General features: G+C 34.3%; 2 protein-coding genes across 4 annotated transcripts in view; one reads left to right on the top strand and one right to left on the bottom strand.

Moving 5' to 3' along the window:
• The window catches only part of LOC126781593 (phosphatidylcholine:ceramide cholinephosphotransferase 2-like), an 83,611-nt gene that overhangs the window by 24,823 nt on the left and 35,018 nt on the right, over positions 1 to 23,770 (top strand). The gene's annotated exons all lie outside the window — the stretch shown is intronic.
• Positions 5,756 to 23,770, bottom strand: part of LOC126781583 (spondin-1) — a 232,186-nt gene continuing 214,171 nt past the window's right edge. Inside the window, exons 1-16 of one of the 3 annotated variants that reach the window (XM_050506483.1) lie at positions 20,622 to 20,704; positions 20,120 to 20,301; positions 17,666 to 17,918; positions 17,407 to 17,530; positions 16,771 to 16,925; positions 16,307 to 16,485; positions 15,840 to 15,970; positions 15,030 to 15,252; positions 14,098 to 14,269; positions 13,712 to 13,902; positions 13,369 to 13,629; positions 12,995 to 13,165; positions 8,976 to 9,089; positions 8,598 to 8,701; positions 6,145 to 6,272; positions 5,756 to 5,858 (exon numbers count right to left, since the gene is read on the bottom strand). In XM_050506483.1, coding sequence (XP_050362440.1) covers positions 6,198 to 6,272; positions 8,598 to 8,701; positions 8,976 to 9,089; positions 12,995 to 13,165; positions 13,369 to 13,629; positions 13,712 to 13,902; positions 14,098 to 14,269; positions 15,030 to 15,252; positions 15,840 to 15,970; positions 16,307 to 16,485; positions 16,771 to 16,925; positions 17,407 to 17,530; positions 17,666 to 17,918; positions 20,120 to 20,279 — 2,313 coding nt within the window. In that variant the 5' untranslated portion in view covers positions 20,280 to 20,301; positions 20,622 to 20,704 and the 3' untranslated portion in view covers positions 5,756 to 5,858; positions 6,145 to 6,197. Of the gene's footprint in view, positions 5,859 to 6,144; positions 6,273 to 8,597; positions 8,702 to 8,966; positions 9,090 to 12,994; positions 13,166 to 13,368; positions 13,630 to 13,711; positions 13,903 to 14,097; positions 14,270 to 15,029; positions 15,253 to 15,839; positions 15,971 to 16,306; positions 16,486 to 16,770; positions 16,926 to 17,406; positions 17,531 to 17,665; positions 17,919 to 20,119; positions 20,302 to 20,621; positions 20,705 to 23,770 lie in introns of those variants that run through there. The other 2 variants (XM_050506481.1, XM_050506482.1) reach the window with 2 other exon arrangements.

Below are 23,770 nucleotides of genomic sequence, written 5' to 3' on the forward strand. Positions count from 1 at the left end.
GCTACAGCGCCGGTTCTAAGTTAGAGCGAAAAAAGCAGTAACTTTAGGCACTAGGTGGCTAGGGAAGCTGAAATATTTATAGTTTCTTTCTGTGTTATTGTTTTTTTACTCTGATTATTTAGGTTTGCTTTTCATTGCCGCTAACTATTGAATCTGATATGCTTATACTCATGTTTGGTTTCGTTACCATTTCTACGGTACTTGCTAGGACTTGTATTATTTCTCAGACTCTTATTAACTTATTTCTCTATAGACTAAAACAGTAAATTATTGAATAGGCTTACAGTATTTGAAACCGATGTTATGTCATTCGAAATACTCATTAATTATTGTTTTTTTACATTCACGCCACGTCCATTTTAATAATTACTTAAAGTAAAATTCAGCGGCGAACAGGGATGTTGTTAACCTACCTCTTAAAATATCTTGCAACGGCAATTGGGAACGTATAAGGAAACGAAAATATACTCATTTAATTATACTATATTATTGACTGTTTGCATATGTCATTGTTGACTGCGGTTACCATTGTCTGATCTTGATATGAGCGATCTCTTTCACCAGCGGACCGAGTAATTGGATAAATTGTTTATTTCAGCCTTTTATTTAATGTTTGCTGAATAAGTATACCAATATGCCTCGTTAACTATAAAAATGACTGTTATTTCACAAAGTATTATAAAATTTGCGAAATAAACCTAATTGTCAAATAAATAATAGACACATAAAAATATATACTTTTTATTATAAATATACGTAAAACATATTATATATTATATTTATTAGGTTTATGTCTTATAACGTAGGAGGCGGTTGACAAGTAAACCTCCATGTCAAACATAGTTTTGTTTTTTTGTTTACTGCTACTGCCACAAGATATCGCTGACATCCTGCATCGTGCTGGCTAGATTTTCTATCGTTGAATGACGTCCACGGACGCGCTGAGTTGCGGCATCGTTTCTCTCAATTAGTGAGCCAGGGATACACAGCCACGGTCGATGCCTTTGTAATGGGTGCTCTACGGGTGTAGGGTTGGCGGAACGAACCCGTCCTGAGTCGTTTAGGAATCAGCAGTAGATATGCTGTGATAATGTGGTGGTTCATGGTTTGTGACACTATACGGTGGATTTGGTATACTATGTACGTGGAGCCTTTGTTCGGATAAAATATGTACACTGTCAGGCTCCGAAATGTACTGTGTCTTGTTTAAATGTAAAAAATCGTATTTGTGTAATTGTTGTGGTATTCTTCGTTGTAGGTGTCATCGTTTTGGTATGTAAAGGTGTGGAATCGGAAAATGTTAAGTGTAAAGCAGCAACAGAGGTCGCAAAGTGATAAATAGGCTAACCTAGCAAGTAGGGGTACACCCCGTTTCAGGACTAGTCTTTGTAAAACAATATAATATCTGTTATTTTCAGCTTATTATCTGAAAGTTCCGACAAGTATGTCAGAACATTACGCCTATCCCAAGACAATCAATGGTCAATAAGGCCGGCCAGTGAAGTGATGACGTCACAGAATCCAGACGGTGACGTCACTACGCACTGAGTTATTGTAGGTCAAGAGCGAACGATTCTGAAGGCTAATTGTGTTTAGGAAGAAATATGGGAGGACGTCTGTTTTGTATCGCGAATACATGAGCCGCGATGGCCCAGTGTTTAGAATCTAACCCATGATCACATGCTTAAACCCAGGCAAGCAGCGCTGAATTTTCATGTGTTTAATTTGTCTTCATAATTTATTTTATGCTCGGCGGTAAAGAAAACATCGCGAGGAAACTTAAATGTGTCTACTATCACTGAAATTCTGCCAACCATCAATGGATCAGTTTGGTGAAATAAGCTCCAAACCTCATCCTCAAAGGCAAAATAGCCATAAGTCAACATTCACAAACTTTACCTTAATTTATATATTGTATTTATAGTTAATATTAGAAAACAAATGACTGAAACTAAATGAATGAAATGACACTTATAACTGGTGTAATAACCATGCCTTAAATCGTTAATGCCCTGCCATTCGTTGATGTAAATCATCAAGCTCTACACAAGCGGCTACACAGCTTTCGTATCGGATCGAGGTGGCGAAATGTCAATTGAGTGCACGGAATATGTTATGTTAAACAGAATAGATGCTTTTGATATCAAAATATATTCTGTAATATTTCAAATAATCCTGTAAAGGGTTTCACTGTAAAGCCGATGTACATCAGTATATTTCCGACGAAAATGCATGAATTGAATGATTGCTGTATCTTGTAGTCATTAACTAGGTTTTAAATACACTCTGGGTACTACTGCCAAACAGTTTATGTGTTTGAGTCGGTTTCTCGGTTTATATTGGACCTGGTAGGTGGCTCTGCGATCGCGATGATCTTATTTCGCCCGCAGGCAATCGAGACGGGCATCTGATTCAACGTTAGAGTTCTGCGAAGAGTTTCTACGATTTTCTTATAGAAAAACTCCACGCCCGGAAATGACTCGGCGTGTAGAGATTGCAAATCAAATGCGATGCATAAACGATACTTACAGGAAAAATTATTTAATGGTGATGCGGAAAATTACCGTATTCTTAATATATTAGCTTAAATATTTTCTTTATTTTGTTACGCTTGCTATAAAAAAGTCGTAAATTCAGAAAATGTTTTGCTTGTACATTAAAATTCAATGCCATGACAGACGTGTTCATTATACATAATGATGATAATTGCTTCGGTGATATTATTATTATTTTAAGCTATAAATATTTAAAGTTTATCGAATATTTTTACACTATAACCGTACGATATATTTAACTAGTCTTTTTATTTATCACATTTCATTTCCTACGATATGTTTTTGTATCTATGAGATCGCCCAGTTTGATTCCTCCACTCTATGGTTACGTCATGGACTGCTTACAAACAGACTAACAACTTGATAAAAGTTACTTAAAGCCATGATATAACGAGCGCCCGGGGCGCTCTGTAAACGGTAAAATGTATTATTCTATATAGTTAGATATAGCAAGAGTCTCCGACGCTGGCGGTGTTTTTTGTGACATAAAAATAAAGATTGAAATGAAATAGGCTAGATGTTTCGTTAATTGTTAAAAATATAGTTTTTAGCTGACGGTATTGTACACAAAAATTTCTTTTTTGATCGCTTTCAATTTCGTTTGTTTAATAATAACTCAATTGGAGTTCATACATTTTTCGGTAATGGGAAACATTATGTTCGTTTCAAATTTCAAAAAAAGAATGACTGATAGTATATAAAAGTGCACCCCGAAATTAATCGCCAACCAAGTGATCTACGAGCGATTCGTATATATTCGTATATATGTTACAGCAAACTCTTAAGCAATAAAATTTATTCGGAATAAAAAAAAAACATGTACTGGCTAACATAATTGGCTCCAATAAACAAAAAATATAAATGTTTTCGTCCGTCTAGCATAATAATAATAATTTGTATTAAAAAGACGGTAATAATAGAGAAGAGAGGCGTGCATAAATATTAATTACGAACATGGACAGATGGCTATCAGATGTTCACCGTTAATTATATTGTTTAATTCTATCCCACAACTGGACACAGGCCGCCTTTTATATTGTGTTTGGATCTTATTCTATAAAGCACACGGATGCAGGTTGTTCACAATGTTTTCCATTATCGTCGAACGCGACATGAATTATAAACACAAATTGAGCACGTGAAACTCGGTGGTTTTTTCCTGATACGACGATGACACGAGTTCTCTCCGCAGGATCATCTTAGCTTTTCGTTTTTAAGAAACACATACTTATTCGTAGTCATGATTGAGGTGCTCCGAACATTCCGTTGTTTCCTTGACCAGCGAATATTTATATTGAAGGTCTTTACTTCTTTACTATCTTTTACTCGGATGATTCATCTAACAGGTGAGGGTTAACCTTCTTTCATATTATCCTTTTGTTCAAATGTTTTTTGCTCTTCGACCTTACATTTTAAACAACCGCGAAACAAGTTATTTTACAAAAAAATTGTAGCATTTATCGTTATTTCTTCCGCGACCATGACGCTTCCTTTCTATTTTTTAATTTTTATAAGATTTTTTAAATCTCACTCCAGGATCCTGGTTTTACAAAGCAAGCCCACTGGAAATATATTATATATTAAGCAATACCAATTGCTCATGTTATATTACAATTATAAGGCAAAAGAACAAATAGTCACAATCGATAAAGATTATATTGTTAGCTAATTTTTAATTGAGTTAATTGAGCGACGGTATTGACATACAAACGTTGTCCAAGTTAATAAATAGAAATTTTTACTTTTAATATGCTATAATATTTTTCACAAATCCTTTTTAACCACAAGCTTACTACAGCATCTTGTAATAGTTCCATTAAATAATGAAAAACATGTACAAAAATAACTCAATAGAAAATTACAATCACAGAGCAAAAACTATAGCATTATTAAAAGTACAATAATAATTTATTTTATGAAAACATCTAATCGTAATCTGTTCGGATTTTTAGTGAATGCCAAGGATTAGTTACGAGATCAATTGTTGTTCAATGACATTCGCTGTTGTTGAAATCACAGGAAGTTGTCGAGATTTTCTGCTCAGGTAACGATAAAATGTTTAATCAATTATTGTTACAATTAAAAAAAAATTTACATTTGCTTGAGCGTGTTTATTATAATTGATGATAATGAATGTTGCGAATATTCTCAACTATCAACAATTGAATGAATTTCGCTAGGTTTTATGTAATGTACGAAGTAGTCGTATGATATGACATGAATGCGTACAAAAGAGATTTTTTTTATATTTCCAATTAATTTCAGGAAACATATTCAATTATTAAAAACAAAATGGCGACAGAACCATTAACTGTAAAAAAAACAATGCGACAGAATAAAGAAAATAGTGTAATTAAGAGGCACCTAGAAAGCCCAGTGGTCAATCTTAACCGATGATCGTGGGTTCAAAACCGGGCAAGCACCACTAAATTTTCATGTAGTTAATTTGTGTTTATGATTCATCTCGTGCTTGACAGTGAAGGAAAACATGGTGAGGAAACCTGCATGTGTCTAATTTCATTGGAACAGCGTGGTGGAATAAGCTCCAAACCTTCTCCACAAAAGGAAGAGGAGGCCTTAGCCCAGCAGTGGGACATGAAGACTGTTACTGTAAATGACCATTTATATCCAATGGTTGGTTGCATACTGACATTAACCAAACTTCACGAGTAAACACGAACGATTGATAAACGCCAGAAAAATGAAAAAAAAAAAGACGACACGTTGTCTTAATGACAGTTAGTTATTAGTGGTAATTGGATAAATCTAATTACTTTACAATATATAAGATTAAAAGCTCATGTTTAAGGCATTTTTAGGTGAAAAATATGTATCTATAGTATATTTAATACTCATTAATAGCGTCCAAGACAACCTTAGTTTAGCTGTACACGTATGTACAATCTTAATTGAAGATCGCATGGATTCAATCTTTGACATTTCATGTGCTTAACTTGTATTTATTATCCACCGGCTCGTGTGAAAACATTGTAAGCTAGCATATGTCACGAACCCGCATTGGAGCAGCATGAACACTTCTTCGGTTGGAGCTTACTCCACCATTATTCCAATCATACACCAATAAATTAATAATTCTGAAAACGTTGCTTCAACTACATTAGTATTTTCAAATACATGTTTTAATAATTCTAAGAACTCGCTGAAGAATTATATTTATAAACTGGTAATAATAAAACAAGTTTCCTGCTAAAACATATTTATGTATTTCTTAAAAATATAAACAAATGAGTATTAAGTAGAAGCCACTCTTCGATTATGGTAACTGAATAATATTCTTGGTAGCTGAAAAAGAAATAGAATATTTAAAAAACTAGCATGTTAAACAAAACTAAATACAGTTAGAAGCTTTTTAATTTAAAATTAAGATACATTTGAAAGTATGTAAAAATGAGTTTTGAAAACATTGACATAAAATATTATTTAAATTTGTCTTATTAAATTAATTATAAACTCCCGCTCGACGGTGAAGGAAACATCGTGAGGATCCATCAACCGCTTTAGAGCAGCGTCGAATGAAGCTCCAATTCTCCCCCTCAAGGGGAGAGGAGGTCTTTGACACTTTACTTACAGTGATTGTAATGAGTGGTCAGACGAACGCTGCAGTCATTGTTGCACGCGACGCTAACACACACGCGAGCATCGACGTCGTCGCGAGAGACGCGTGGGACAAGGCGCGCCGCCCGGACCCGGCTGAGACTGTATATAAAACACATTATTTTATTTTAGGGCAATTTTATAGCAATAAATATGACAAAGAATTATTTGTACCACCTTCTTTATATTAAACGCACCTATGCCACTTATAAAAGACTTATAGGTGATGTTCGTGAATTGATGTGAATATTTAGGTACCATCAAGTAGCCATTACTTAACGAATTCGTTTACATACGAGCAGTCGCTAATATAAAATAAAATATAAGATAGCTACACTACTCATCATCATTAATTACAAATAAATATTATAGCTATTGAGATTAAATTAACAAATGCTTTTGAAGTTCGAAATTAAAATACCTAAATTACAATAGCACGCATAAATAAATCTCAATGAATATAACCTTGGCAAAGCACTGCTTCAAACGGCTAATTGCCTTTATTGATGCGACATTACATTAAAATGCCCGAGTATGATGTAATAGTGAAGTCCGTTGATGGATTTATTTATTGTTTTCACGCGACAGTATTGATTTAATGTACTTATATATAATTTATTGAATGCAGTCAATCATTATAACCTGCTAACCGAAATCCATTCTTGACAGTTTTTAATTGAAACGAAAGTAAACATTACACAATTACGAATTCGAAACATAATAAAGAAATTTCACAGTGAAAATTTGTACTATTGTTATAGCGACAAGCCATTAGAATTCTCCCTCGTCGCTGCAACGTCAAACTTGGCCATGGTATTATGAAAACTGCCAAAAACCACGAAGGCCACACAAATAGAAGAACACTTAACAACTTAATGTCGCTTATTTTGGTTTTACGCGTGATAGTTTCGTAACAGCTGTTCACAAAAAAAGATACTCAGAAAAGATAGTTCTACATAAAAACTTTGGCACTTAAATCTAAAAAGAAAAAGCTAGAGACTAAAACCGTAATATAAATGACACGTAATTTGTTAATAATAATAAAATTAATATTAATCTCTTTAAATACTGTTATTTAATTGTTTAGTCGATTACAATTTATTTAATAATTTGCTAAATTACATTAAAACGTGTTTCAAAGTAGTTCTGAGTTATTGTGTGTTTCCGCTATCCCGCATCATACGCAAAGTAGAGGTCATTGCTCTATGAAACTTCATACTGGACTATATTTACATATGGTTTTATTTTACTTATTATTAACAAACAAGACGCAAATATAATAAAAAAAATCAAACCAAACATCGATTACCAATAATATCGAGACTCCTATGTAGTCCCGGACTTCGAGATTCAAGGCACTAGCCACGTAGCATTTGATACCACAAATTCCGAAGTGGTTAGAGTAAAATTATAGTATTACCCCTATGTAAGTAAAATTATAGTATTACCTCTATGGTCCCCGACAGTCAGGGGGTAGGCTGTCGGGGACCATAGATCAATGCACTTTAAGCCTAGGCATAAATCTGGGCGTGCTAGGCATAAATTAGGGACATAAATCGGATAATAACGAACAATACATATATTATATTTAATTTACCAACATTTTAGGGTTATGTGTAATTAAGAATACCCATAACATATAATTAAAAATTAAAACTAATGAACTTGCCAGCAATTCTTAATGTAATCTGTTTTTTTTTAGATTTTTGTATCTGTAAACATAGTTTTATAGGGCACGTGGAATGTAATGTCTCAGTCAAGGGCCACTTGCTACCTGTTTTATAGACTAACCGACGCACATACCGACGTATGATGCTTCTCCATTTGCTAAATATACTTTGAACAAATTTATTACGAGCAGAAAAAGATATTCAAACACCAAAAAGTTAGTGAAATTAGCATCAAAATAATGCGTTTCATTGATCCTTTGAACAGAGAATAGCTTTATGATTACATCTCTCATTTCAAAAAGTTACGTGTATACTTTACCGATAGTTGGTATCTAAAATTGTGCACAACGTTTTAATTAGTAACTGCTGAAGCTATTTATAGACAAAAAAAAGATCCGATGGATCTGTCTTCACGATTAATCCAAGATCGTCGAAATTGAGACATATTGTTTTTTTCAAAAATCACCTCGTCTTTTCCAACACATATACACGAGTAGAAAGGAATAAAATTCAATCAACCTAACCTCAATTATGTGATATAATTTCATATATTCACTATATACAGTTTTTTATTGCCGATAACACGTGTTGAGTATTATATAATATACCTAATGTCAGCAACTAAAAGTATAATAATTTGTGTTCCATCTCCGCACTCAATGATTACTATTAATTAATTATCCACTGGCGAGATTAATAACATGCGATTCGTACATTAACGTTTATTTTTTCTTTATTTACGGTAAAAAAATCTCACCAGTATCGTCCTTGTGCGCTCCTGGTAACCGATACCACACGTGACGCTGCAGCGGCTCCACCCGCTCCAGTCACTCAACTGACAGTCGGCTGACTGCGAGGACCCTGCGACCGAGATATTGAATGAGTGATAATAAAACATAACTATTTGGTGCTGATATTCATATTGTTTATAGATATGTTAACTTCACTATGCAAAATTACAATTGGAATGATATGAAGTGTCAAAGATAATATTATGTTCGAAAGTCAACAAAAGTGACTCTGCCTTTATTTTTTTAATTCGTTGTTCTGGTCAATTATACTTGTATTCAGATGAATTTGCTTATATGTCAAGAGTATACGGATGATCATAAAAAGTGAATCTGAGCTTCATTACCATTGATAGTTGGCGCTCCGAGATTGATGGAGTTTTCGCTGACACCAAGAGAGTTGCGGCTACTGGCTGCGGTCTGGCCAGTTTGAGGCACCGCGGCTTGTCCGGCTGCTCCGCCTGATTGGACATCAAACAAAATAATTTTATGAACATAAACTGTATTGAGTTATTTTCATTAATCTTTAAGTTAACAGAAAATAGTAGAAAGAAAAAAAATTGAACAAAAACAAGATAATTCCGAGGAAGGGCCAATCTAAAATACTGTCATTATTCATAAAGCTTCAAATAGTTCTGAAACCCGAATGTAGCTCGTAGTATCGTTTACTCACTCATCTATTTACGTTGTTCTTGATTTAGAGATGACTTCAAGGAAAATCCATATACCAATTTATATACACCGTTCTCAATACGTTTTTTTTTTGCAAACTTTCTTTCAAACAGAGTAAGATGTATTTTAATCATAGGTGAGAAATAAATTACATCAATTACTGATAATTCGAAGTCATTCAGCGAAATCAATTAGATGAAAACATCTGGCTAATATTATGTTTACAATTAGCAACGCAAGGAGGAAGATTTATAGTTAAAGCGATAAACGATTTTTTTGCTGACATTGTTTTTTTAACCATGATGAGTTCAATTTATTCGTTTTTTTAGAATAGGTTGGCGGACGAGAAAATGAGCCACCTGATGGTCACTAACTCCCATAGACATTGGCATTGTAAGAGATGTTAACCATTGCTTACATCGCCAATGCGCCTTGGGAACTAAGATGTTATGTCCCTTGTACCTGTAATTACACCCTTCAAACCGGAACACAACAATACCAAGTACAGCCCTACCGGCTACCATCAGTAAAATATCATCATTCATTGACTTCAGTTCCAAATGACGATTGAATACTTCATCTTTTATTAACGTTTTTTTTTTAATATTGTAAATTTAATAAAATAATTTCTTTCTTAAGTCTTTCTTAAAATTTACATACTTTGTTTTTAATGTAACCGTAAGTCGTTATTTAAAATCTATTTTTTAGAATTAATTACTATGCCTTATGAAGTTAAAGAAAATATGTACAAATGATAATATATTTTTGTAAAATTGTTTATTATTTTAATACGATCCCAATACCTACCTACACTCTAAAATACATATCAGATTCTGTAGTTCTATTCAAGTCAAAAACATAACCATTTTTTTTAATTTATCAAAGGCAAGAATCAAATTATCGTTAACTTGTATGATTGCTTTGAACATATAAACCGATTGCAACATGAAAACTTATGTGCTTCATATGTAAGGGATAATTAAGGGCCTTATAATAGTTGTTATAATGAGTGATTAGTTAAGCAATGTTATAGCTTCTTCTTTCGAATGCCAAATTAATAAGACAGAACGAAAGAATCCAGTATCTAACTAAACAGCCAAGCTATTTTAATAGTATGAAAATCTACATAATATTGACTAGAATTATTTACGCACGCGCACACACACACTTGTGATATAATTTCTTGCGCTGTTGGTTAAACTCGTTTGAAAAATGCCGCCGTCACCGAAATCGGTCAGAAGGACATCATCATCGTAAATATCATGATATATTCTTGGTATTGACCTTAAAATAAAATAATTCAAATAATTTCTGTCTGTACGAGATAAGCCTTTGCTTGACAAGCCTGGAAAAAACAAGTAAAACAATGCGAAATGCGAATGACACTGTCATCTCTTTAATTGATGATTACGTTTATATAAAATGAGTTATACTTACTGTGGCAGGCTTACCTATTGAAACACGATTCATCTACCCCTTTACTTAATAGTTAACTCATAAATGCTTTTTATTTTATTTGAATAAACAAAAGTGTCAAGAAGATTAATGAAAAAGTCATCAAAATATCAATGACCCCTTTTTTTGTGATTTTTATTTATCCAACTAATTAGAGTGAACAAATGTTGTTTTTATTAATTAACAACAATATTTATTTTTATATTACATTTATAATTTGTTGCTGTACAAAAAACTACAAATTGGTACCAAGTGTCCATAGAAAGTACTTTACAACTAGATTTTGGTAAAAAACCAGCACAGAAAGTGATAATTCTCCTGTGTAAGTTTATTTTCGGGTGGCAAAAAATGTTTTATTCTTATTTCAATGTAAGAGACCTTAAAGGGTTAAATTTAAACATTATTTCTAAATATGAAATGTCACATACAAAATTGAAAATCAAAACAGATGGAACTATTAGTGGCATTTTATCGTGTAACCAGTAGATAATATAAATAAATACAACGACAGCTACACGATGCTACCAAGCGTATGACGATTGTCGAGTTCCCAAAGGTCACCAATGGCTCATAGTATTGTTGACTACATAATAAAATTCTTCCTTTCAAATGATACCTGCGTGGAATTCATTTTATGAGTGTTTTTTTTTGGGATTACGTCATCTCCGAATTATACGCGGAACTTGATACGTTGTTAGCCTTAACATTTTATCAAGTTTTATTAGATTTTTAATATTTAATTTATTTTTATTTATTAAATATAGCTAAGCTGACTGGCAAATCGGCCACCTGACAGAAAGTGTTCACCATCATTTATAGACGTTGGCACTGTAAGAAATAATAACCATCCCATAAATTGTCAATACGCCAACAACCATGAAAACTAAGATGTTATTTTAACTTTGATAAATAAAATCTATGTATTATAAACTACCAAAAAAAAAGTTATCGCGTCCGTTAATCGATGAGATGTTAATTAAACTACGACAACTTCTAGAAATGATCTTGGCCTATATAACAATGCGATCAATATTGAATATTTCAAATTTGAGAAAGACATTCATCTTAAAATAATCGCTCACTTTGTGACCACTAATGACTGAATTATAAAGAACAAACATAACTTCCCCGCCTTCCCTCGCGATAAGGTCACGGGGCTCGTCAATAATAGCGCATTAACAATGTAGCACGCTCTGCGACACACTATGTTCAATAGCATAATACCTAATCGGTAGGGAAGTACAGGCCGTCAACCAAGACGCGTTTCCGATATAACGAACGACACGTTTCATCAATCATATTGGAATGTGAGCAGGTAACTCTTTAATTATTACTTTCAAACTTTTACTCATTAAAATGACAGAGTATCATCTCTTTAATAAACTTCATATTATTTATATAATTGTCGTTGATATGTGTCTGAAGATTTGTTCTGCTTTGACGTCCGATAAATTGCAATCCGCGTGGTATCCAGCAAAATGTATATATCAATGCAAACCTGTTTAGCATAAGAATAGACTAATTAAAATAGTAATAATGCAGTCTTTAAAGAGTTGTAAGTGAATTATCAAATCGAATAAGCCGAAAATAATATTTAATGCCTTGGCTTAGTATTGATTTCTGTAATATACCTTGTCGTGTTTGAGTATGGGAACGGTCACTGTTTGTGTTTATTGAGTTGAGTGCTGGCGCACTGGTTTCTCTCGTCATTGGTCGGCGCCGTCCTCTATAAAATACACTTCCTTTTGTGGGACTAATAGTATTTATTATATTTTGAATTGTTAAGTAATCTGTCGTCTTTTGTATTTACTCGATAAAGTCTGATTTACATGTTGAAGTTTGCAATAGTCATAAATTGATGGTTGTTAAATTTTTATTATTGTTGATAGTATTTTTAATATGAAAAAGCTACAAGGGCGCCCTAGAGGTAAAATCTACTGTTAGATATTATGAGCAGTTACTTAAGATATGGAAAAATCTTACGGTTAAATGAGCATAGCAACATATTTCCTAATATAATCTCAGACAATTTGGAATACACACTTATTAACCTTAAGTGGTCCTGATAAATCTATATCAACAAAAAACACAAGTGACTAAGCAAAGCGCTTCACCTTTCTGACCGATAGCGCGACCACAATCAGCCTTAGCATTTATTAACTACCAATTATCACCTTAAAATATAAAAATATTTAGTGATTTTCGAGACACGTGAGTGTAACACGAATAACTTTCTTACCGAGTATAACGCTGCATGTATCGAGACAGTCTTGTTGCGATATGAAGTTGTTCCTGTTCCCGCGACAGCCACCGTAGTTGAAGGGCACGCACATGCCTTTCTGCGCTGCGAATGCCCAGCGCTGGTAAAGCCCGCGGCACGGACCCTGCTCAGGAGGCTCCATGCAGATACCTAATTAGCAAGAATGTCACTTCTACAATTGTATAGTAACTCATTTTGCCGGACTATCTAATTATTTAGTTACGTTTTATTATGATCCCTAAAAGCGTATTTTTATTTCATACTAATTTGTTTTCATTTTTTTTTATCGTAAGAAGTATCATAGGTTATAAAAGTAAGTAGTCATTTTACGCGAGGATCGATGGATAACTCACGTTTCGCCGTCATCATGTCAATGGTGCAGTCCTCTCGCTCCACACACGGGCGCTGCTGCAGTAGCTCAACACGTGTGGAGCAAAGTTGCTGGCGATCTGCCGGCACCAACAGCAACCGAGTGCGGAAACGCACGCCGCGCCCACACGATGCCGAGCACGGCGACCACGCTGCCCATTCGCTCGTGGGACACGTTGGATCCGAGATATCTGACTCCAAATCCGCCTCCGTACAGTGCGGCTCCATGCATTTACGGTTCTCCTCTGTAAAACGACGGGGTCAATTCAAAAATGATTTTACCTTTAAAAAACTATTTTGTTATTTTCTAAGTTACGATGAACCTACCAAGTGCCACCAAAGGACATTTTTTTATGCCCATCTGGTTAATGAAATACCGTCTCCTCGTGCTGATACCGACGCCGCACGTAACCGAGCACTCGCTCCAGACGCCCCACTCTGATGTCTCACAGATACCACCAGCTTCAACTGGTGCTACATCTAAATCGTCTGGTTCGGCTTCATTTGCACCATCGTCTCTGTTAAGGAAATATTTCTGTTTTGTTTTATGGAACTTTTAATAAGTATATTTATCGATATCATTATTTTTATCACTCCATAAGAATAAATAAATAATGTTTTTAAGTAAAACTGTTCCATCGACAAGAGGTTTTTTTTAAAAAAAACACAGTTACTAAAAACATTTTTAATAAACAAAGGGTGACACCACTCACTCGCACTCCGGTACATCTGCGACGCACATCTCCTTGGAGACGAGCTGCCGGTCGCACGCGAACATGCGGGCTTTATCCGGCATACGGTACTGGCGCGTGCGCATACGCAGCCCCTTACCGCACGTCACCGAGCACGCCGACCAAGACTCCCATTCCGTCACCGCACACTCAGCTGTGACCACACATACGTAATGTCATAACCCATAACAAAAGCAAGCTATTATTTTATACAATGATGAATATTCTCTAAATTAAATGCCATTGACGTAAACTATGCGAAAAATATATAGATGTTAAATATACCTAATTTAAAAATTATATAGAAAGACAACGATTAAGAACAATTATCTACACATCTTGATTAAATAACAAAACCTTATTTTTTATATATACAAAATATTGTATCAATAAATTATATTATTAGACCGAAATACTTTATGCATTTTGACATTATGACTACCGCAGTCTACGCAATGTGCTAGAAGATAGAAGGAGAATATAAGTAAAATTACAGTTGCGTTTGTTATGTTATTGTAATGGCCTGCTGATAGTAATAAAATATAATATTACTTAATATATAACAGAATACCATTTATATTTTGAATAAGGTTTGAGTTGACATAAACAATAAATTTCTAAAAAAAGCTTCAGCTTAAAATTATAATAGGTTATACATGTCCTTTCAACAAACCAAAACATTTGAAATGACTGGACTTTTAAGTGATTTACTTAATATATTTTTATGGTGTAGATAGGCGGACGAGGATACGGGCCCCTGATGGTAAGTAGTCACCAACGCCCATAGACATTGGCGCTGTAAGAAATGTTAACCATCGCTTACTTTGCCAATGCGCCACCAACCTTGGGAACTAAGATGTTATGTCCCTTGGTTGGTTACAGACATGTAATTAAAAACTGTATGTAAAACTCACGTCTGTTAGCAGATTCAGTATTTTCAGTTTCTTCAATCACTAAGCTTTGCAGCGTCTCTTCATCACACGATCTGGAGATCAGCTTTTCTCTAGTCAGATAGAGTCTAGCCATGGGATTGATCTCTTTCTTATCCGGATTGTAAAATGGGGCACGAGGGTCTTCAGGGTACATGGTCGTGATGCGGTACATCTTTTCACGAGGAACTGTTTCTGAATTTGGAGACTGTTAACGAAATTTACATTATTATAATCTGCCCACCGTTAAAAGATACCTGAAGAACATATATTATCACATAGTATTACATCATGTATTTCTGGTATTTATATTCTCTAAAACATTATATCCAAACTGCTTCATCAGTCTATTGGTTAAATAGAAAGGTATACAGATCCCGAGAACATGAGAGACAAACTCAGAGTTAAAATATTAATAAGTTATTGTTTTTCCGTCGAGAAATTCTCATCAGCAGATCTAAGTTTGAAAGGTGGTACTTTGTACACGTGTCTCGAAAAGCACGTAAGCCGTTGGGCCTACACCGGATTTCTTTCCGGTCATGTCGGGGTTATAAGAATGAGGGGATGTAAAATGCCAACTTGTGCAATATACCCTGCACAGTTGACTAGACTCCATTGAGGGCATTATAATAAAATACAACAAGAGGAACTGATAGGTGCAAAACTTTTGGTAAGGAGCATTACACATTAAAATTCAACGATTTTACATCTTCCTACGATTATAATTAAAAATAAATGCACATGTTAAATAATATTATTGCGAAACGATAATCCTCTATCCAGTGATATTCTTACCATGTATGAAATACCATTGTCAGTACCAGCATCGTAGGGGAAAAGATCGATGACCTTCGATTCCACCCAAGTACAGTCCTTGTTGCATAGGTCTAATCCACTCACACCCACAACCCAGTCTGGAGATGGTCCTAAATGAATTTTTACTTATTTAGAAAAACTTGATATTATTTAAAAATAATTTAAGCAGATACAATCATACTATAATCCTAATAAATATTTGCAATATGCAACTCATTCCAAGCACAAAGGACTTAGTAAATCAATATTTGCTGTACAACAGCAAATAAGTTGATCAGTACCGCAAAAATAAAATGTTTGCAGAAAATTTTAAAAAGTCCTCACATACCATACATTATTCTGTTTATTTGTATTAGGTAGTGGCAACGCTGTGGCGTGCCGGTGTATAAAGTGCAAAAAATACTGGTTGAATTGGTTTGAGTAGCGTATGTATATAATGTACATACCAAACATGGAAGCGAGTGAGAGGTAATTGCGCTTGCGATCGACGGTGAAAGAAGCAGTAGTGTTCTGATTGAGACGCGGGTGCCACAACCCCGCCGCCTTCACCACGGAGCGCAGCACGGCACCGCGCTGCCGCAGCTCGCGCTCCAGCAAGCCCACGGAGCCCCACTCCGCAAGCGACCTTCCCCAATAATCGACTTAATGAAAATGGTTATCACGTTACTTTAATTAATTATATATAAGAATAGATAGGTACTTTTTGAAATATACCGCATATGAAGATATATACAAACATTTCAACGATTTTTATGAATATGTTTTTTTAAGATTATGACTTATTTATTACGAAAAATATAGAATTGAAAAAAAAACCTCCAGATATGATAAGAACTGCTGAAAGGAATCGAAAACAGATATATATAGTAATATTTTGTTAATTTAATGTTTGAAATTGATAATAACAAACCTAAAGCCGTCTGTAGCAATTTCGCCTTCACCCCAGAAAGTAAAATTCTTGCGATGCGTCGCTCCGATTACGTCAGAGAAGTGAGTGAGCCATAACGCTTGCACGGGAAAGTCCTTAGGGTGCGTCTGCGGACTCCAGAGTCCTTCAAACACCATCTACAAATACATTTACATTATTAAAGTTATTTCTAATGTAGATATGTTGTACGCTCTTAGGAGTTACAAAGAGTCAAAACCTCATATCGTATTAAATTTTGATATAAATCAGTTTTAATTATTTATTGTAACTCATAATCAAATGCAATGCCTGGCAAAAGCAAAAAAAGTTCTTTCTATTTACAACTAAAGATATTTTCTATTATGAAAAGCGTCATATCCTATGTTATAACATAAATAATGATGAAAGTTGATTTATATAAAAATATGATAGTATAAGATTTTGGCACCCTGTAACGCCTAAGAGCAAGCATACAATACACATTTTTTTTAAATTTATATATGTATACATTTAATTCAATAAAGATAATAATTATCAAAAAGACTTTTAAAAAATGATGAAATGAAGTAAGAATAATGTCCAATTCTAGTATTACAGCTGTTGTGTTATACCCAAGTTACCTATACTTGGTACACGTACCCTATACTTGGCGTCATCGCAGGCGCAGCAGTCGGGCGCAGACACCGACGTGTCCTCGCAAACGCGACGTGTGAGCTGCCCATCCTCCGCGTACCAGCGGCTCGCGTTCTCATATACCATTGCCCTATGTATATTTTTATGAGGTCAGGTCGATTACATTGCATACTTCAAGCTATGTAAGCTGTGGGCTTTAACTTAATTTACAAATCGAAATAACAACACAGGATTAAAATTAAGAAATATTAAATATATAGCTCACTTTAGAATCACGCATCCAGAACCAGCTGGTGGCGCCTTCCACATGACCTGCACCTCTGTCTTGGGCAGGTCGTCAGCTTCTATCACAGAGTTAACACACTCCTCATCGAACTTAGTGAGAGTGTCCGCAAAGAGCTGGAACTGGCCTTGTTTATGAGGACTTCTCGGAGCAGCTGGATCTAGCGGGTCGACCGTCAACTGGAATCTAGTGAACTGTTGCACTACATCGTGAGTGCGAGAGCCAACGAGTGTTACTGAAACAAAATTAATTTAATTAAGTAAATCAAAATAGTTTATCCAATAATTATTTATTATTTCAATTATGATTTTATATAAGTAATACGTTACAAATATATATATTATAGCTTTAATTTACGTGAGTTTCATAATAACGCAATTGAAATTAGTTTCGGTAACAGGAAACATTTTACTTGGAATTTCGAAAAATAAAGGTAGAAAATTTTAACACAAGTCATACAAACGCGAGCCCACCAAATAGCTTTTATGTTTGCTATATCATGGCTATTATAACAGATCTAGCTTTAAACTAAGTATACAAATTGACACTCGCTTCAAGGGAGCATTTAAATTATTATTTTAACAGTTTCTAGATTGGAATATAGCATTCACGCTTTTTAAAACTATCGCGGCGACATCATAATAAACGAATAATTCTCCAGACTTACCCACCAACACAACATATTATCAATATTTTTCTGACATTTACATAAAATAACACTAAAATATTATCCCTGTATATTATCTGTACATAAAACAAAAAAAAAAAACGTTATACGATCGCTAATTGTATTAAGTTTTGTTGAGTAGTTCTTAAATATATATTTTTTATCTTATAATATTTTCGTTTTCAATTTTTTCTACAGAAAAACCGATTCTTTGTTTTTCACCCAACCCGGGGCTTGAACCCAAGGGACCTCAGTATCCATAATATATTAAGCTAACAGACCAATGCGACATAAACACATATTCAATATGTTTATAGACTACAATAAGTAGAGGCAGGCCAAAGCTCAGATGGTTAGACGGCGTCGAACAGGACAGAAGAAAAGCCACAAATAGATCGAACTGGAGAGCTTTACTGGACCAGACTAAGGCCCACCCGTAGCTGTAACGCCTCACACGATGATGATGATAGACTACAAAAATGTGATGACGTTTTAAAATACACAATAACTGGTGATTGATATTCTAAATGTCATTTAATATGAGTTATACAAGATCAATCGGTCATATTAGAAATATGTGTCTTGAGTATTAAAGGATTTTAAATTCATATGAGTCTGTATATATTAATATATCATAGTGGTTATCAACTATATTAATATTTTATAGTTAACAAGATTGTAGTTAGGATTGTATCTATGTAATTATACCTTCGTTCGAAGAACCGCCAGTGAAATTAATTTTTTTATTGTGGTGCAGGTTATTTTGAAAAAGTATGATATATATATATGAAAACGTTAATTTATACAATAAATTTATAAAACTTATAAAATTTCTAAAACGTTAATATATTTATACATTTTAAGTTTCAGTTGTTCGCACACTATGTCCGACAAATGATACTGGCTAAAAAAAAACAAACATTTCTCTCTTTACAGAGGTTGCCCGGAAGAGATCACTAAAAGTGATAAGGCCGCCTTTGCATACTATATACACTTCTTGTTTTATTATATGTTTGTAAATTGTGTGCAATAAAGGATTAATAAAATAAAATAAATAAATATTGATGTTATATTTAAAAAAATATTGATTACAAGTTAAGGTTTCCCAGAGAAAATAAATTCAACGCGAGCGAAGGCATGAAGCCATTTGCTCCGACTATTTATACAATATTAGTTAATATGTATTATGTATCCCATCATCAGTCCCACTGTGGGTTTCTAATTAGGAGATGATTGAGCAAGATAATTAGTAAAGTTCTTTGTGTGCCAGTGTTATGATATACATTTTATAATATCCTTTGTATATGTATTTATGTATTTATATTAAGGACATACAGATAGCTATTATCGTAACGAAAACATATATCATTAAAAGTAACATTTAGGTCACGACCGTAGTATTTTTTTATCACTTCGCCTTTATTTCTGCAAAATATTGGTAGATGTTTTATGTGTAAAGTACGTTCTAACATTATGAATTCCTTTGCGCCTGCGCATTCGTGACTTGCATTTGGATAAAACTATCATAACGTTGGAAACTCTTATTGTTCTCGGTTTCACAACGATTGTATTTTACTACTTTATATTTATTGTAAGTAATTACAGTACATTAGCTGATGATAAGTGTCAATAGGTATATTATATTAATTTACTTATTAAGAAGGAGGTAATAAAACAGAAGCTTAGTTAGGCATGAGACATTATTCTACCCTATTGCTTAAAATTGTATGATACAAAATTGTCTTCTCATTATTACTAAGTTTACGTACCAACATATCTCTGATCAGGTGCATATCTCTCCACGTCCCCATTGATTATAAGTCGATAGAAGTTGTCTCCTGGAGACTTTGGCCCACCCCCATCTCCTGGAACCAACTCGCAGCCTAGTGCACTGGACGCAAGCAACGTCACACACCAGACCCAGAGCATCTTGCTTCAGAGCTCACGAATACTTGAAATACAAAGGAAATACAGTACGTAAAATGTAGTTTTTCTTTAGATTTAAGCATGGGCTACATAAACAAGAAGAATTACTTAGACAGTGGAGTGAAGTAAAGTTAAATGAAAGTGTTAATATAGATGATGTTGAATTCCTCGTACCATTATCAAAGTACACATTTCTTGCTTCTAGAATTATTTTAAATAAAGCTTATTGTTTTATACTATTAACTATTTACAATGTAAAATATTATTGCTGATTACAGCAAAATTAAAAACAATAATTAAATAAATACATTAAAATTAGATTTAAATTTAAATTTTTAAACTTACCAGTGTAAAATATGTGAACGATGAGCAGCGCCGGGATGTGAAGTGCGCGATAGGAAGGCGGTGGCCGATAAAGGGTCAGAAGTCATGTGGTCAGAGCTAGCTGCTGTGGCGCGATCGCACAAAAATATTAAACCCGTGTCGCTAATTATTCCATCAGTCACTGACAATTTATTTTTCTTGCTTGAAAATACATATTTGACTATTTGATATTTCAAAATTTTGATCCTCAAATACATAATTGTTTTGTATAAATATAGATGGCTCACTCTAATAGTAGTAATGACGTCAGACAGAGCCGTGTCAAGGTCGATTTAGATAATCTCGAATTGGGAATGACACGTAAATGGTGGTGGGTAACTAGGACAGTTTGTTGCAATTAAATATAATTGTTACATGATAACATGAAAGCTATATAAAGATACACCGTAACTTGTTCAATAAAATAGATTAAAAAAATCTAATCTTATATTCATAATTCTTTATAACACTTCAAAATATGTTAGGTATAGTTTTTACACAAAAAGACAACTTTCAGCGTACTCACCTTAGTAGCGCGTGTCCCGGTAATGAGGCGAAGACAGCGCTGGTCGCTCCCAGCAAGTACCCTCTTCCGCCGCTCACACATTTACTTTTAGGACAACCATAGTTGTTGATTTATTTGGAACTGCTAGTTTCTCGTCGCTTAAATTGCACCTCATTAATTTTAGCATCACATCAATGAAATTCGTTGGAGATATCACCTATTTTGAATTAAGTTGGCTGTATAAATAAACATATTTTGTATTTACATATATCCAATGTTATTTTATGCATAAATTAATGTTTCATATAAATTGTTCCTTTGGGACTTAAGATAGTTAGAAGAAGTTAATTTATATTATTGAACAGGTAAAACAGACTACATGCCTTAAGAACAATTGATTATCCTTATTATATAGTAGTTTTATTGTGGTAGGTAGATATTAGGTATCTACATAATCATTTAAAACTTTTGACTTTTGTATGTACTTCTGTTTTGTAAATGGTAACCCTACTCATTACTGATAGATTGGACGCGTGCTCGCATACCGCACGCCTACTGTCGTCGGATCAGACAGGATATGCTCGTTTTTGGACTCTACTTACTCTTTGACTACGTTGGCTAAGTGCTTTGAGGAAGCGAAGTAAACTTTCATTTGCTACCTAATTTAGTCTTCATCTATTAATCCCGTATGCATATCTGTAATTGGTACAAGTATCAGAGAAATGTTACTCGTTTTAAAGTTTAAAAGTTTTTAATATATGTATTGTAGATGTGCTTTTTCAAATAAATAATTAAAATACATAATAATTTAAATGGCGTAAATTTACGATGCGCTCCGAGAGGTCAAGTAGGCAGTCCAAGTAGTGGTCATGGGCGCTAATGTTAGGCCCTGGAAAGAACTTATTGAAGGACTTGAAAGAAATCTGTTTGGGCATTCATGCAAAATGGTAGTTTGCAAACTCCATCCAAGGACTCTACCCTATCTTGACGGAGGGAAATTATATTCAGATCTATTAAGAAGAGTGATCGATGTGCTCTTTCCGTAAATTACATCGGTCCTTCTACCACTACCGGCTTGGTGATGAGTTAAAGGTGTGACGCTATCATACGTATCTCTATCGATAAATTTTGACATTGGCAACGGTTTCAATACCCTGGGACGCTATCAAGGGGCGCTAGTACTCCAGCATATGACCTCCTGCAGATAGCTATTTGCATAACAATAACATTTCGTACATTGGAGGAGGCAGGAGGGTGGGTTAGTTTGGGATCGCTTGTACTGAGATTCACTCTTCCTCCTGAGGTAAGGTCAGCGCAGGAGGGCAGCGATGCGGCCTCTCTGATCCTTGCCAAATACAGCCGAAATCGCATTATAATTAAAATGTTTTATTTCTCATTCTTGGCAGACTAAGCAAATCGACAGTAAAATTAAACTTTAATACATCACTAGTGGTAAGAACGCGTGAATCTTAACCGATGATCGTGGGTTTAAACCCGGGCAAGCACCACTGAATTTTCATGTGCTTAATTTGTGTTTATAATTCATCTCGTGCTTAACGGTGAAGGAAAACATCGTGAGGAAACCTGCATGTGTCTAATTTCATTGAAATTCTGCCACATGTGTATTCTACCAACCCGCATTGGAGCAGCGTGGTGGAATAAGCTCCAAACCTTCTCCTCAAAAGGGAGAGGAGGCCTTAGCCCAGCAGTGGGACATTAACAGGCTGTTACTATTACTATATACTATATACATCACAAGACAACTACAGCAGATATTGGTATTTTTTTAAATAATAATAAATATAGTAGTAAGTATGTAGCAAAATGGAATATAAATAACCAATATAGCTGAAATTAATCAAGAGAAGGTTGCCAAACATATTTTTTTTATGATAACTTTATGAAGTTTTGTCACGAGCGCCTCAAACGCCCACCACAGGTGTTACTTATCTTATCCGATTGTTTTCCTCTCGTGATATTATCGGTATTTATACAACCCAAAACAGCAGCACGTAGTAATGCAAAATATTCCCTTTCTTAGTAAGTTAATTCCACGGCTGGTAAAGGCATCTCAAATAAAATGTTGACGACTTTTTGATAAAATAACTATTAAATTGCATTTATTTTCAACGCGACCTTGTGACGCGGCTTTCGTGCCAGACATGCTTATTTGGGGATTTGTCACAAATGCTCCGAATAACAGCGGTCATTGTAAGTTTTAGCAGGCGAACTGATGACGTCTATGCGGCAAACTCGTTAACTGTGATTATGCAGCAAGATATGATTAAAACTTACTACCTTTGATAAAACCGCAATAGTTCAATGTAAGTTTGAAATTTCCCAGCGAGTATTATAAATGTAGCTCAAATAATTAACATACTTATCTATCCAGGAATATACTCTTAAGTTTCTCAAATATTTTGTTTCTGAAATATTCGTGGCGAATAAAAATAGGAAAAGATTTTTCACAGTGAATGAAACCTTCAAAAAAATATATTTAAAATCCTTTCTATATTTTTTTTATAAAATCGATAAAAAATCTGCTATTGTTTTTATGAGAATTATGATTGTGTAATGTTGAAAAAAATGTTATGAATAGCCTACCTATAAAATAACTGATAATGCA

The sequence above is a fragment of the Nymphalis io genome, chromosome 4 (genome assembly GCF_905147045.1).
Source record: "Nymphalis io chromosome 4, ilAglIoxx1.1, whole genome shotgun sequence".
NCBI lineage: Eukaryota > Metazoa > Arthropoda > Insecta > Lepidoptera > Nymphalidae > Nymphalis > Nymphalis io.